We start from the raw sequence: 13,439 nt of genomic DNA, 5'->3' as shown, positions 1-13,439 counted from the left end.
CCAGCATTCCCAAAAGCGCTGGGATAGGTCTTGAATGACCAAAATTTAAAAGGACCTATGCCAGCGCTTTCAAAAGCGCTGGTATAGGTCATTTTTTTATAAAAAAAAATTTAGCACCTGTAGTGTACCTAAAATACATATTTTCCAATACCTATTTTATAGCAATTGTAATGAGCCACAATTCATATTTTCCAATAGAAAATACCATACCACATTAAACCAAGAAATTAAATATATTTAATTACACCATATCAATAATTACATCCCAAATTTCTAGAATGTTATACATAAAATAATACATCCCAAATGTCTAGAATGTTATGAGGCGCACCTACACTACGATTTCACCATTGCACATTGAGTTTCAAAAATGTAAGTCACAAAACAAACAACACTCCTAATAGAAAATACTCTACCTTTTCTCTCCATGCAAGCCACCCGCTTGCTCTAAAACAACAACCCACCACGACAGTAATGTAGACACATTATTTTACAATTTAAGGGAATTAAGAAGCATATCTTACTCACCCTTTAGCAATCCTAGTGTTTGACCACGGAAAGAAGAAGGTAAACTTCAAACAAGCTGCCACTCCTGTAAAAGCAAACTGACCATTACTCACTACTATGATAGGTGACCATTACATAAAAATGAAATCTTTGGTGATTAAACATCAACAATGGTAGGTGTAGTTTATTATATATCAAAGGTTCAAAAGTGATGAATCATACTTGGGGATGATCAAAACTAATAAACATTTTAGAGATACTTTGTCCACTTGTAGTGTGAGACAATTATACATTACTTATCTATGGTATGAAAACTAGTACCTTGGATACATGCGGTTCAATCCTCTAACTGCCATTACACATCACCCTTAAAAAAAGGGTAAAAGCAACTAAAAGCTACAACTTGAGCTAAAAGTAACTAAAAGTCAAGAATCGATACCTGAAACAAAATCAAATGGTAATGAAGAGAGGTCCGAGTGAGATTGAGAGAGAGGCCCTTTTGTTCCCGAAAGAAAACAACAAAATATAAAAACTCCATGAAGCAAAACCCTGAAAACAAAATCCAATTAAACCCAAAATCGAAACCCTAAACCAAAAATCAAAACAAAAAATTTTAAAAACTTACTATTAGGAGGCCTAGGCTTCGTCGGCAGTGGCACGGTGAGGAGGATCAAAAATATGCCATCAATCTTTTGATAGTAGCGCAAATTCTGCAAGGATACCTGCAACATGGGAAAGGAAAGTAAGTTCAAGGACAATTGTTTTAAGTGGGTGTATTTATTATTCCTAGTTCTCTCTATTTTTCTTTTTCTTGGTTGTTTATTCTATATGCAAATTCTTAGTGACTTACCTCAATATGTTTGAAATGGTCTCAATAATATTAGATTTTATGGAGAACTAGAATACCCACAGGAACACACAAGTAGTATACAAAGCCTTAAGAGGCAGAGAATAAGACAGACTGACTTTTTGTCTTTTAGAGATCTCCAAAGTTGATGGGCCTTCATGTATAAGTATTTTACTTATTATGGTCCCCTGGTAAGCCTAACCTTTCGAAAGAAGGAAAGGGCAGTGAATAAGATCCTTTTCTTTTCTTTTTACTGACTTCCCTTATAAATCTTACCAAGAGAATCTATAGGGATCTTCATGCAGAAAAATCCCACTTTCAATCAGAATTCTGAACAGCCCAAAAGAGAAAATAACAAGAAAATCAAATGACAAATAAGAAAATGGAAAGAAAGATATGAACAACTCAGGTTAGGTAAGTCGTTGATGCCTTTCTCTAAGTACATTTGAGAATATTGGAACTATCAACTATCAATGAAAGGGTAATAGAAAAAGATGTAATTTTCTTTCTTTTTCTTTTTCTTTTTTTGATAAGTTAAAAGAATTGATTTATTTTACAATAATTGTAAACGTCTTAGACAATAACAGTACATGTGATAAACTTAGCTACTTCATAGATAAGCATTTGAAGTTTTGAACTGACATTTCTTGCTGTCATTTACTACTTTTAAGTATAAAAACAAAATAAGTGTCAGTCAATGTTTCTACATGTTTCTTCATCTCATTAACCATCTATAAAATTATTTTATTTTAAGCAAATGAACATTCACCTCTAAACTCAAAAATTACGGACATGCCAACCAGTTGGTCTTGGGGTAATAATTTAGGGACATACAATATCAGAATTGGTAAATTGCAAAGCTTGTGAAGCTAATGCATTAGTAATTCACCTCACATACACGCACACACACACAAGTACAAATAGCAATCACTGATGAGATAAAATATACACAACCTGCACTACTGCTATGTGATTCACAAATGAATCTCACCACTTGCAAAAAGGAGATACAAATATGTACAAATGATAAAACACAGAGAAAATGAATGAAAGAGCTATTTTTAGTATAGCCAAGCAATTTGAAACATGAGCACAAATTAGGGGACCTTAGAAGTCTACCTTCCTATATGGCCACCTATCCAGACCATTTTCACGACAAAGTTTCTTTAGTTCTGAGGCTGTAAACCAAATAATTGGAAATTAGCAACCATCTATATCACAATGTGCATTATAAAATTTACAACTGAGCACATCTAATCAATTACAACTTACAACTACACATAATCATATAATTCTCAGAAACCCTCCTGGTAGAAAAATAAAAATAAAAATACAACCACTATGGCTTTGAATTCTCATATAATACTTTAAGGAAGGCCTCCATTTCAGTTGGAGGTGTAATACAACTATAAATTTTACAAAAGCTTAGACTTAAACAAGATAAAAAGGTATATAGTTTGAGCATGAACATACACATTCTTATCCCACATTCAAATCCATGTCTCTTGATTCAACCATATGAAATTCTTATCCAATCCCCAAAAAATATAGACAAACTAATTCCCAATCGAACCCAAGAAGAATTTTTAAAGTCATTGTCCTGTTTTTTAAATAATTCAAAAGGTTCAGAGTTCAGACCAACAACTAGAACAAATTTAATATAAGGTCTAAGTGTCCAACTTTCATATCTCTTTTTTACTATTCTTGTTTAATTTCTCAGCAACCAAGCACAGTTTAACAAAAAATTATTATAAAAAGCGATTGAACCTGACTCGAAGGAACCGTGAAACCATTGACAAAGATGGAAACCCCATAAAAAATTATCACTTCACTCACACCCACATTTGCCAAAGTCATTTAAAAAGCAAAGAATAAATTCCAAAAATCAACTCATATCAACATATGCAACAACAAGACCCATATAGTTGATCTAGCAAACCAACCCTCAAATACCCATTAGGAAACTAATCAACCAAAACCTTTTATCAAAGCAAAAACTCTTCAAACGATATGAAATTTTCGGATTTTAACAAAGCCATTGGTACCCAAATCATCTTAACCCTCTAATCTAGCATTATTCACCAAAACCCATCAAGTATTTACTATAATAATCATTGAATAGAAAAACCCAAAGGATTTCATAAAAGAAATTGAGCAAAAAGCTTAGATTTTTACCTTAAAATCTTGTTGGGAAAAGGCACAAATGAAGTATATGGAGGCTAGAGGGATGATCTAACGGTGGCTGTTCATGAGAGATGAAGAGGGAGTAAGATTTGGGTGAGAGGAAGGGAGAGGCTGCAGCACAAGAAAAACAAGAGAGAGAGAGAGAGAGACCAACATGAAAATGAGGAAGAAAAGGGTGGGTTAGAGGGAAATGTCTGAAGGAAAGAAGTGGGAGACCAAAAATGAGAGGCCAAAGTGGTGCCAAGCTAAAAAAAATAAGAGGGAAGTCTGAAATTTTTTCAGTGGTACGAAGGACCTATTGCAGCGTTTTTTGACCCTATCCCAGCTCTTTTTGAAGCGCTGGAATAGGGCAAAAAGCGCTGGAATAGGGTAACCTTATTCCAGCGCTTCAAAAAGCACTGGGATAGGCCTCTCTCCATTCCCTTATGAAGGGACCCTATCCCAGCGCTTTTTGAAGCGCTGCGATAGGCCTCTCTCCATTTCCCTTGTGGAGTGACCTTATCCCAGCGCTTCAAAAAGCGCTGGGATAGGCCTCTCTCCATTCCCTTATGGAGGGACCCTGTTGAAGCAGAATATCGTCAGTTGATGAAGGTTCGTCCAGATGAATGCCAGCTGGTGGGAGTCCGTCCAGACGATCACTGTGTCACTCCTGCAATAAGACAGGTTTCTTTACTCGGCCACCGGTGTGGTGCCTGCCACAACACCTCCGATGCCAAAGTTAGCCAAAAAGAAAATAGAGTTTTTCTAAGGAATTAATTTGTTCTTTATGCAATTATCCCCCCTATGTGGATGGTGCTTCTCCTTTATATACCTTTTTTTTGGTGTCTAGCCGTTGCTGCATTAATTCCTGGTTTAATTGTGCTCCTGGCCGAGTAATGGTTATTTAATATGTTTCCAACGGTCTACCAAGCTGGTGTCGTAACCGCTCGAGGTATTACTGCTGGCATTGAACCATTTTGGTGTCTTCGTTAGTGACGTGGGAATATTCCTCTCGTCATGGAGTACAGGTCGTCTGTAGCATTATACCCGTCTGTGAGCCATTCTCGTCATTCCCATCAGATGCCCCCCGGATCATGTGGTCGTCATGACACGTCACGTCGTCCACAGGATGCGAATCGTTCGAATGCGTCGTCCACAGAATGCGAATCGCTTGAACTGCAGATGACTTTTGGGGTTTCGTGCTGTAATAAAGGCGTAGTGGCGGCGCCATTCTGATTGTTGCCACGTGGCGCTTACTGGTGGGTGCAGTTACTGTTTCTTTTGTGCGACCCTTGGGTTTCCCGCTAATTTTCTGGGCTTTGTTTAAAAACTCCCACTTCTCCTTTTTTTTTTTTTTCTCATCTTCTAAAATTTCCTGTTTGTGCTTCTTCCTATTCCTTCGATTTTCTCTGTGAGTTAGTGTGCATCCTTCATTCCTCCAAAGCTGGTGCAAGGCAGGGTTCTCTAGCTTCTCTATCCGAGGTGTGTTCTTTCCTTCTTGATTTTTTCTTTCTTTTTCTTTTTCTTTCTTCTCCCCTTCTTTTTGATAATGAGATTCTGATGCCCCCTTTTTCCTTCTCTTCCTTTTTTTTTTTTTTTTTTTTAGCTTCTTTGGTCTTTCTATGATAGATAGTTCTGAGGTTTGGGTTATTTTTCCTTCGGTTTCTTTCCTGTTCGCACGCTTAGGAGGGTTTGTAGGTGTTTCCCCAAACTTTGAGGGTTTTATCTCAGAGGGTAACGGTTTGGGAGTAGTGGTGGCCGATTTGTTGCCACTGCTTCGTCTATCCGTCAATTGGTTGGGGAATTTGTTAAGGGAGGGGGAAAGGATGTCTGAGGTGAGGACGAGTGAGCTCGAGACCGGGCTGTCATCCAATGACGACCCAGTGGGGGGAGATACCGCCGTCTCTTCCTTCCGGGAGGTCAGGGCTTTCCACGCCCTTAGAGAGGTATGTGGGCTGGATTCTGAGACTTTAGGTAGATTTAGGGAAAGATTTCAGTTCCCAGAGCGGGTTAGGGTTCGTTTGCCAACCAAGGAGGATCGGGCTTGTCATTCTTTCCCTGGGGAGGTCTGTTTTTATGAGTCTTCCTTTATCTGCGGGTTGAGGCTCCCGGTCCATCCCTTTTTTATGGAGTTGTTAGATCGTTACGGCATTGCTCCGGGGCAACTTATGCCTAACTCCTGGAGAATATTGGTCAGCTGTATGGGAATATGGCTGGCCGCTACGGATGGGGGAGAGCTTAGGGTGGACGAGCTCACCTATTTGTACCGTCTAAAGGAATCTAAAGAGTTCGGGTATTATGAGTTAGTCCCATGGGAAAAGAGGACTCGGATCGTCCGAAATCTACCCTCGTCTTTCAGGTACTGGAAATCCCGGTTCTTCTTTGTGTCGGGGGACGATTTTGAAACCCCCTCTGGAGGGGTTTGGGGTGATCTCCCGAGGCTATCTCGTCAATAGAGGACCCCAAACTTAGGTGCGTCACTGCTTCCCCGTCACCCGAGTTTCGTTGATCTTGGCATTCTCCCTTTTTTTTTTTTTTTTTTTAACTTCTCTGTTCATTGTTTTGCGCAGTAAAAAGGCGTCCTAAGCTCAAGAGCAGATATAAGGAACGTGTGGAGAAGGCGATTGAGTACGCGCGGACAATTGTGGATTGGGACGACCTTGTAGATCCACGCACTCTCGCGTTCTATTGTCTCGGCCCTGAACCTTCTGCTTTCATCTTGCGTAACCTCAGGATTGAAGGCAAAAAAAGTAATTTTCGCCTCGTGTATTTCTTTCTCATGTATGTTCCTTTCACATGTTTTTTTTTTTATGTTCCTTTCTTGCAGAGATGACGACCAAATTTAACAAAGGCATGTATGACAAGATGAGGGCAAAAAAGGACAAACCTTTATCCCACCTTGGGAAGAAGGTGGTACGCATTACCGGGAAGGGCCCTCCGGTTACTCCTGTAGCTTCTGTCACTCATCTCGCCTCCGGGACTGACACGACGAGGTCAGCCTCTCCTGCTGCCTCTATCGAGGAGATCCCCACTCCTGCTTCTAAGAAGCAGCGAACTTCAGACAAGGGGAAGGAGAAAGTTGACTCCCGTTCGTCATCAACGGGACGACGAGAAAATTGGGTGGACGAGCTCGTGAGGTGGTGACGGCGGAGGACTTGAGGGTCTTCTCGTGCTCATCGCAAAGGACCTTGTGGGTCGTCATTTGCACAAGCCGGTCCGAGGTAATGTCCTTGTGTCATTTTTGCTTCATATGCCCGTTCACTTCTTCCTTCTCCTCCTCTTTTTTTTTTTTTTTTTGACCTCCCTATGTGTTCTACGTGTGTTTGGGGAAGAGTATTCATCTTTCCTCGAGTACTTAGCTTCAAGAGGCCAAGGTCGAGTCTCGCTTTATCGCGTATATCGGCCTTGGAGATGGAGAACTCAAAGCCGAAGAAGGAGCTTATAACCGTCATGGGTGAAGCTAATGCGCAAGGAGGAAGCCGGAAGATTCGGGACGACCTCGAACCGAGCGGCAAGCTTGGTTCTAGAGAAGGACGAAAAACTTGCTGCTCGGGAGAGGCCGAAAGGGGTTGCCGCAAGGGCCATAGAGGGCTTCCAAAGAACCGAAGAGTACAACTCTTGTCCTCTTCGGGTACTTCAAGGGGTTCGAGTTCTTTGCGGAGATACCTAATCAAACACCCTCCGGAGTAGACTTGGAGATCCCGGACATGGAGGAGGTAGATAAAGAGATGTACGCGACGAGGCCGCGAAGAATCTGCTCCCGATGCTAGCACCCCGAGTGAAGTCCCTCCCGCCGATGAAAGAGAGGATGAATGAAAGCTTTGTATAATTTACGCTTGTGTTGTTTTTTTTTTTTTTTTGTGCCCTTTGTATTTTGGGCTTTAATTTGAGAACAATTTTACTCATATTTTGAGAATATTATTTTTGCTTTAAAGTAATTGCTCTTGCTTCTTGGTTTTGTAGCTACTTGTTTTGTTTTGCTTAGAATATACATCTCTCTATCTCGTAAGTAATGCACACCCGTCACTACTTAGATTTTTAGGAGGCACTTTGTGTCTCGTCGGTAATGTACATCCGTTTGCAAGATCCCATTACTTAGATATTTTTCGGAGACATTCTCCGTGTCTCGTCGGTAATATACATCCGTCGGTGCGAAATTTTATTACTTAGATACGTATCGGAGACATTCTTTGTGCCTCGTCGCAATATACATCCGTCGGTGCGGAATTTTATTACTTAGATACGTATCGGAGACATTCTTTGTGCCTCGTCGTTAATATACATCCGTCGGTGCGGAATTTTATTACTTAGATACGTTTCGGAGACATTCTTTGTGCCTCGTCAGTAATGTGGACTGGTCTGTTTGCACGACTGTAGGCAATGCTTTTATTAATTTCAGAAACATGAATACATTTGCTTGTTACACCTTTTGATGGTACTTCTTTAAATGTTCAATGTTCCATGGTCGAGGGAGTGCTTTCCCGTCCATGGTTTCCAGGTGATAGCTGCCCTACTGGAGTAATGAGTGACTCGGTAAGGTCCTTCCCAGGTGGGGCCGAGCTTTCCTTGGGTGGAGTTTCCGGTTCTTGTCGTCACCTTCCGCAGCGGACGAGGTCACCAACGTGGAGTCGTCCGAGTCTCACTCTCCTATTGTAGTACTCGGTCATTTTCTTTCCTCAGTACCTCGCTATCCCGTTCGAGGCTCGTCTCTACCTCGTCCGAGCAGTCCGAGTTTACTCGTAACCGTTGGTTATTGCTTTCATCGTGGAACGCTTCTCGCCCGATGCCGGTTACTCCCACTTCGGCGGGATTACCGCCGATGCCATATGTAAGCCTGAATGGGGTTTCGCCCGTTGGAGTTCTTACTGTGGTTCTGTAGGCCCACAGCACGTTGGGCAATTCCTCCGGCCAGGCACCCTTTGCATCGTCCAGCTTGGTTTTGATCATCTGAAGTAGTGTCCGATTCGTTACTTCCGTCTGCCCGTTCGCCTATGGATGCCCAGGGGACGAGAACTGATTTTTGATGCCAAGGTCGGAGCAGAAATCTCTGAAGCCTTGGTTATCAAACTGTCGCCCATTGTCCGTGACAATCGTCCGTGGGATCCCGAACCTGCAGATGATACTCTTTCACACGAAGCTTCGGACTCGTGCTTCGGTGATGGATGCCGTTGCCTCGGCTTCCACCCACTTTGTAAAGTAATCAATTGCGACGAGTAGAAATCTTACCTGTCCTTTCCCCGGGGGTAGCGGCCCGACGATGTCGATTCCCCATTGTGCAAATGGCCACGGGGATGATATGGTCGTCAACTTCTCCGCCGGGGAGTCGCCGGATGTTCCCGAAATCTCCGACACTTGTCGCAATTTTTGACGAGTTGCGCTGCGTCCGTTTGGACGGTTGGGCCGAAGTAACCCGTTCGGATGACTTTGCTCGCCGGGGATGCGGGGCCGGCCGTGGTTCCCGCACACGCCTTCGTGTATTTCCTCTAGGATGTACTTGGCTTCATCCTTGTCGACACACTTCAAGTATGGTAGGGAATAACCTCTTTTGTACAATCGGTCATTCAGAATGGTGAATCTGGTTGCTCTTTGCTTGATTTTCCTGGCGTCTTTGGGGTCCCGGGGGAGGTGCCCGTCTTGGGAGGAAGGATATGATTGGCGTCATCCAGTTGTTTATTCCCCGGACGGTGAATATCGAGATTTCTTCGATGTCGGGGCGTTCTTGTATCTCCATGGTCAGCTCCGTGCATGCAGGTTCATCTTCCGACGAGGCTATCTTCGCAATCTCGTACGCTTCCATATTCTGGCCTCTCGGGATCTGCATGAACTCCAGTTTGTCGAATTCCCGGGCCAAATGCTTTGCTATCTTGAGGTATTTCTGCATTCTTTCCTCCTTCGCTTCGTACTCCTCCTTGATCTGTGCTACTACTAGCTTCGAGTCACTTTGGAAGACCAAGTTTTTTGCTCCGATTGCCTTCCCTAGTCTCAGCCCTGTCAGTATTCCTTCATACTCGGCTTCGTTATTGGTGGCTGGGAACTTGAGTCGAACTTCGTACCTGAGTTTTTCTCCGTCGGGAGTTGTTATAACGATCCCTACTCCTCCCCTTCTTCGGGCTGATAATCCGTCAGTCTGGATCGTCCATCGTTCTGCAGCGTCTTCGCAATTGTCGTCGTCTTTAGGGGTGAACTCGGCAATGAAATCCGCTAATGCTTGGGCTTTGATGGCAGTTCTGGGAAGGTACTCAATATCAAACTGGCTAAGTTCCACTGCCCACTGAACCATTCTCCTGGCTGCTTCTGGCTTGTTCATGGACTTCTTGATCGGTTGGTCCGTCATTACCAATATTGGGTGCGCCTCGAAGTATGGTCGCAGCTTCCGTGAGGCTACTATCAAGGTGAATGCAATTTTCTCAATCCTGGGGTATTTGGTTTCTGCCCCCTGAAAGGCTTGGCTTATGTAATAAACTAGCAGCTGTCTCTTGTCTTCTTCCCTAATGAGGGCCGCGTTGACGGCTGATTCTGACGCTGCCAGATATAAGTAGAGGTTTTCCCCTTCCTTTGACGGACTTAGTAGGGGTGGATTGCTTAGGTAGCGTTTGAGCTCTTGAAACGCGGCTTCACATTCGTCAGTCCAGGCGAAAGCTTGTTTCAACGTCTTAAAAAAGGGGAGGCATTTGTCCGTTGCTCTGGAGACGAACCTATTCAGTGCAGCGATCCTCCCTATGAGCTTCTGGACATCTTTGACGGACTTCGGTGACGTCATGTCTAGTATTGCTCGTACGTTCTCCGGATTGGCCTCTATCCCTCTTTGAGACACCATGAATCCCAAGAATTTCCCTGATGTTACCCCAAAAACACACTTGCTAGGATTCAACTTCATCTGATATCTCCTGAGGGTGTTGAATGTTTCTTCCAAGTCGTCCGAGTGTGCCGGTTCTTTTTGCTCTTGACGAGCATGTCGTCCACATATACCTCCATATTTCGCCGATTTGCTTGCCGAACATTTTGTTTACTAACCTTTGGTACGTTGCTCCCGCGTTCTTCGAGTCCAAAAGGCATTACCTTATAGCGGTAGAGCCCACGGCTCGTGATGAAGGCGGTTTTTTCTTGATCTTCTTCGCCATCTTTATTTGGTTGTATCCCGAAAAGGCGTCCATGAACGTCGGGATTTTATGCCGTAGTGGAATCCACCGAAATTTGGTCTATCCTAGGCAAAGGGAAACTATCCTTTGGGCATGCCTTGTTTAGGTCCGTGAAATCTACACACATTCTCCATTTTCCATTTGCTTTCTTTACCAGCACGACGTTGGCAAGCCATTCGGGATAATACACTTCCCTGATGAAGTCTGCCTGCAACAATTTGTTAACTTCGTCGTTGATCGCCTGGCTTCGTTCGGGGGCAAAGACGCGGCGCCTCTGTTGGACGGGTTTCTTTTCGGGATTTTCGTTTAATTTGTGCTGAATCACTTGTCGCGAGATGCCGGGCATATCCTCATGACTCCATGCGAAGACGTCCTGGTTTTTCCTGAGGAATTGAATGAGCTTCGTTCTCATTTCGGGGCTTAGTGTTGTCCCTATCCTCGTCATCTTCGCGACTTCCCCCTCCACGAGCTCAACGGCTTCCAAAGCCTCTGCTTTGTCTTCTTGCTCCTTTTCTATCGTCCATGTATGGTTCTCCTTTGTGGCCACCACAGCCTGGTAACATTCCCTAGCCAGGACTTGGTCTCCTTTAGCTTCGCCGACTCCGTTCTCAATTGGGAATTTCACCTTCAAGCAATATGTGGATGTGACCGCCTTCCATCTGTTGAGCGTAGGTCTACCAATGATTACATTGTACGCTGACGGGCAGTCTACTACTAGAAAGTCCAGCTGACGTGTTTGCTGCTGTGGGTACGTTCCTATCGTGACTTTTAGTGTTACTATACCCCTGGGGTATACTTTGTCCCCGCTGAAGCTAACGAGGGGAGAGTCGAAGGGGCGCAGCCTCTTGGGATCAAGTTTCAGCTATTGGAAGGCTGGCAGTACATAATGTACGAGAGAATCGCCATTATCTATAAGTATCCTCTTCGTGTTGAATCCCTCGATCGTGAGTGTTATAACCAGGGGGTCATTGTGTGGCTGCCTTACTCCTCGCGCATCTTCTTCGTTGAAGGATATGTCATGATCTGTTCGTCTCTGCTTGAATGGGGGCAGCATATGGACGCTATTCACTTGCCTCTGGCATGCTTTCTTGAGGGACTTGCACGACCCTCCCGACGGTAGCCCTCCTGCAATCGTGTGTATTTCTCCAATCACGTCTTGCGGTAGTTGAGGAGTGCCGGCCCCATTCTTTATCGAAGGTTCGCGCTGGCCCTTGCCTTCGTCTTTGAACCTGCTGGGTTCTCCCTTCTTGACATATTTCTGCAATTTTCCTTTTTGTATCAACTCTTCTATCTGTCCTCTCAGGTCTCGGCAATCTTCTGTGTAATGACCGTGATCCTTGTGGAATCGGCGATTTGTTCTTGTCCCGCACGTTAGGGGATGAATGTAAAGGCTTTGGCCACTGAAGGTAATGTTGATCCTGGATCTGTGTCAAAATTTTGTCAATAGGCATAATCAGAGGGGTAAATTTTACCGTTCGTGGCGTCTTCTCTTCCCTTCGCTTGTCTGTGTCACTTCCTCGACGGTTTGGACGCTCCCTCTTTTGCCCCCTACGTTCGTCTTCATGCCTTCCCTCTTTTTTTGATCTGCCCTCGTCAATAATGGCTGCCAGTGCGTCCTCGGCATTCATGTATTTTTGCGCTTTCAGGAGCATTTCTGCCATCGTTCGGGGTGGATTCTTTGCCAATGAGACAACGAATTCTCGAGACCTAAGCCCGGCTTTAAATGTCGTCAGCTGTACTTTGTCATCTGCATCGTCCACTTCCAAGGTCTCTCGAGTGAAGCGCTTCACGTACAAGCGCAAGGTCTCCTTTTCACCTTGTTTAATGGTAAGCAGGTGGTCCACGGGTCTCTTGGGACGTTGCCCTCCGACAAAATGGCGCAGAAAGGCGCTACTTAACTGTTCGAAGTTGTCAATAGATGAGGTGGGCAGCCTCGTGAACCATTCCCTACCAGCCCCCTTCAGCATGGTTGGGAAAGAACGACACATTATCTCGTCAGGGGGCTGTTGAAGACCCAATGTCGTCTTGAAGGTATTAAGGTGGTCTTGGGGGTCCTTGAGTCCGTCGAAGGGTTCGAGTTGAGGTAACCGAAACTTTGGTGGCACTGGCCGTTCCAAAACTGCCATGGTAAAGGGTGAATCTGTTGCCCTGACCATTTTATCTAAACTCCGATCTGTCTTCTCCTTGATGGCATTTTTCAGCTCGTTCATCTCCTTTCTCATCTCATGGAGGAGATCAGAATGTTGTTCCTCCGGAGTGATGGTCCTTCGTCGATCAGTTCTCCCATGGCTATCTCCTTCATCTTCTTGGACTGCTCTCGATCGGTTCTCTTCCTGCTGAAGCCTTTGCCTTATCTCTTCGTTCTGTCTGGTGAGCTCTTCCACAGTGGCCACAAGGGTTTGAATTTGCTGAGCCAAAGTTGCTGGATCTTGGTTGGACTCCATCTGGATGTTGAAGTTGGTAGGAACTGCACTTTCGGATCGTAGTGCGAGAACGTCGTTTCCCACAGACGGCGCCAAACTGTTGAAGCAGAATATCGTCAGTTGATGAAGGTTCGTCCCGAGATGAATGCCCGGGTGGGAGTCCGTCCAGACGATCACTGTGTCACTCCTGCAATAAGACAGGTTTCTTTACTCGGCCACCGGTGTGGTGCCTGCCACAACACCTCCGATGCCAAAGTTAGCCAAAAAGAAAATAGAGTTTTTCTAAGGAATTAATTTGTTCTTTATGCAATTATCCCCCCTATGTGGATGGTGCTTCTCCTGTAGATACCTTTTTTGGTG

General features: G+C 44.3%; 1 protein-coding gene across 1 annotated transcript; it reads right to left on the bottom strand.

Moving 5' to 3' along the window:
* Positions 1-9,074: 9,074 nt before the first annotated feature.
* On the bottom strand, positions 9,075-10,277 carry LOC142606218 (uncharacterized). Its single transcript, XM_075777601.1, has one exon. It carries the CDS (start codon positions 10,275-10,277, stop codon positions 9,075-9,077), a length of 1,203 nt encoding a protein of 400 aa, XP_075633716.1.
* Between the last annotated feature and the right edge of the window lie 3,162 nt (positions 10,278-13,439).

Source organism: Castanea sativa, chromosome 8 (genome assembly GCF_040712315.1).
Source record: "Castanea sativa cultivar Marrone di Chiusa Pesio chromosome 8, ASM4071231v1".
NCBI classification, from domain to species: domain Eukaryota; kingdom Viridiplantae; phylum Streptophyta; class Magnoliopsida; order Fagales; family Fagaceae; genus Castanea; species Castanea sativa.
Note: the sequence above shows the minus strand (reverse complement) of the source record. Positions and strands in the feature narration are given on the sequence as shown.

Coding starts and splice junctions, on each gene's coding strand:
- LOC142606218 (XM_075777601.1), bottom strand. CDS start 10,277: ATGACGTCACCGAAGTCCGTCAAAGATGTCCAGAAGCTCATAGGGAGG.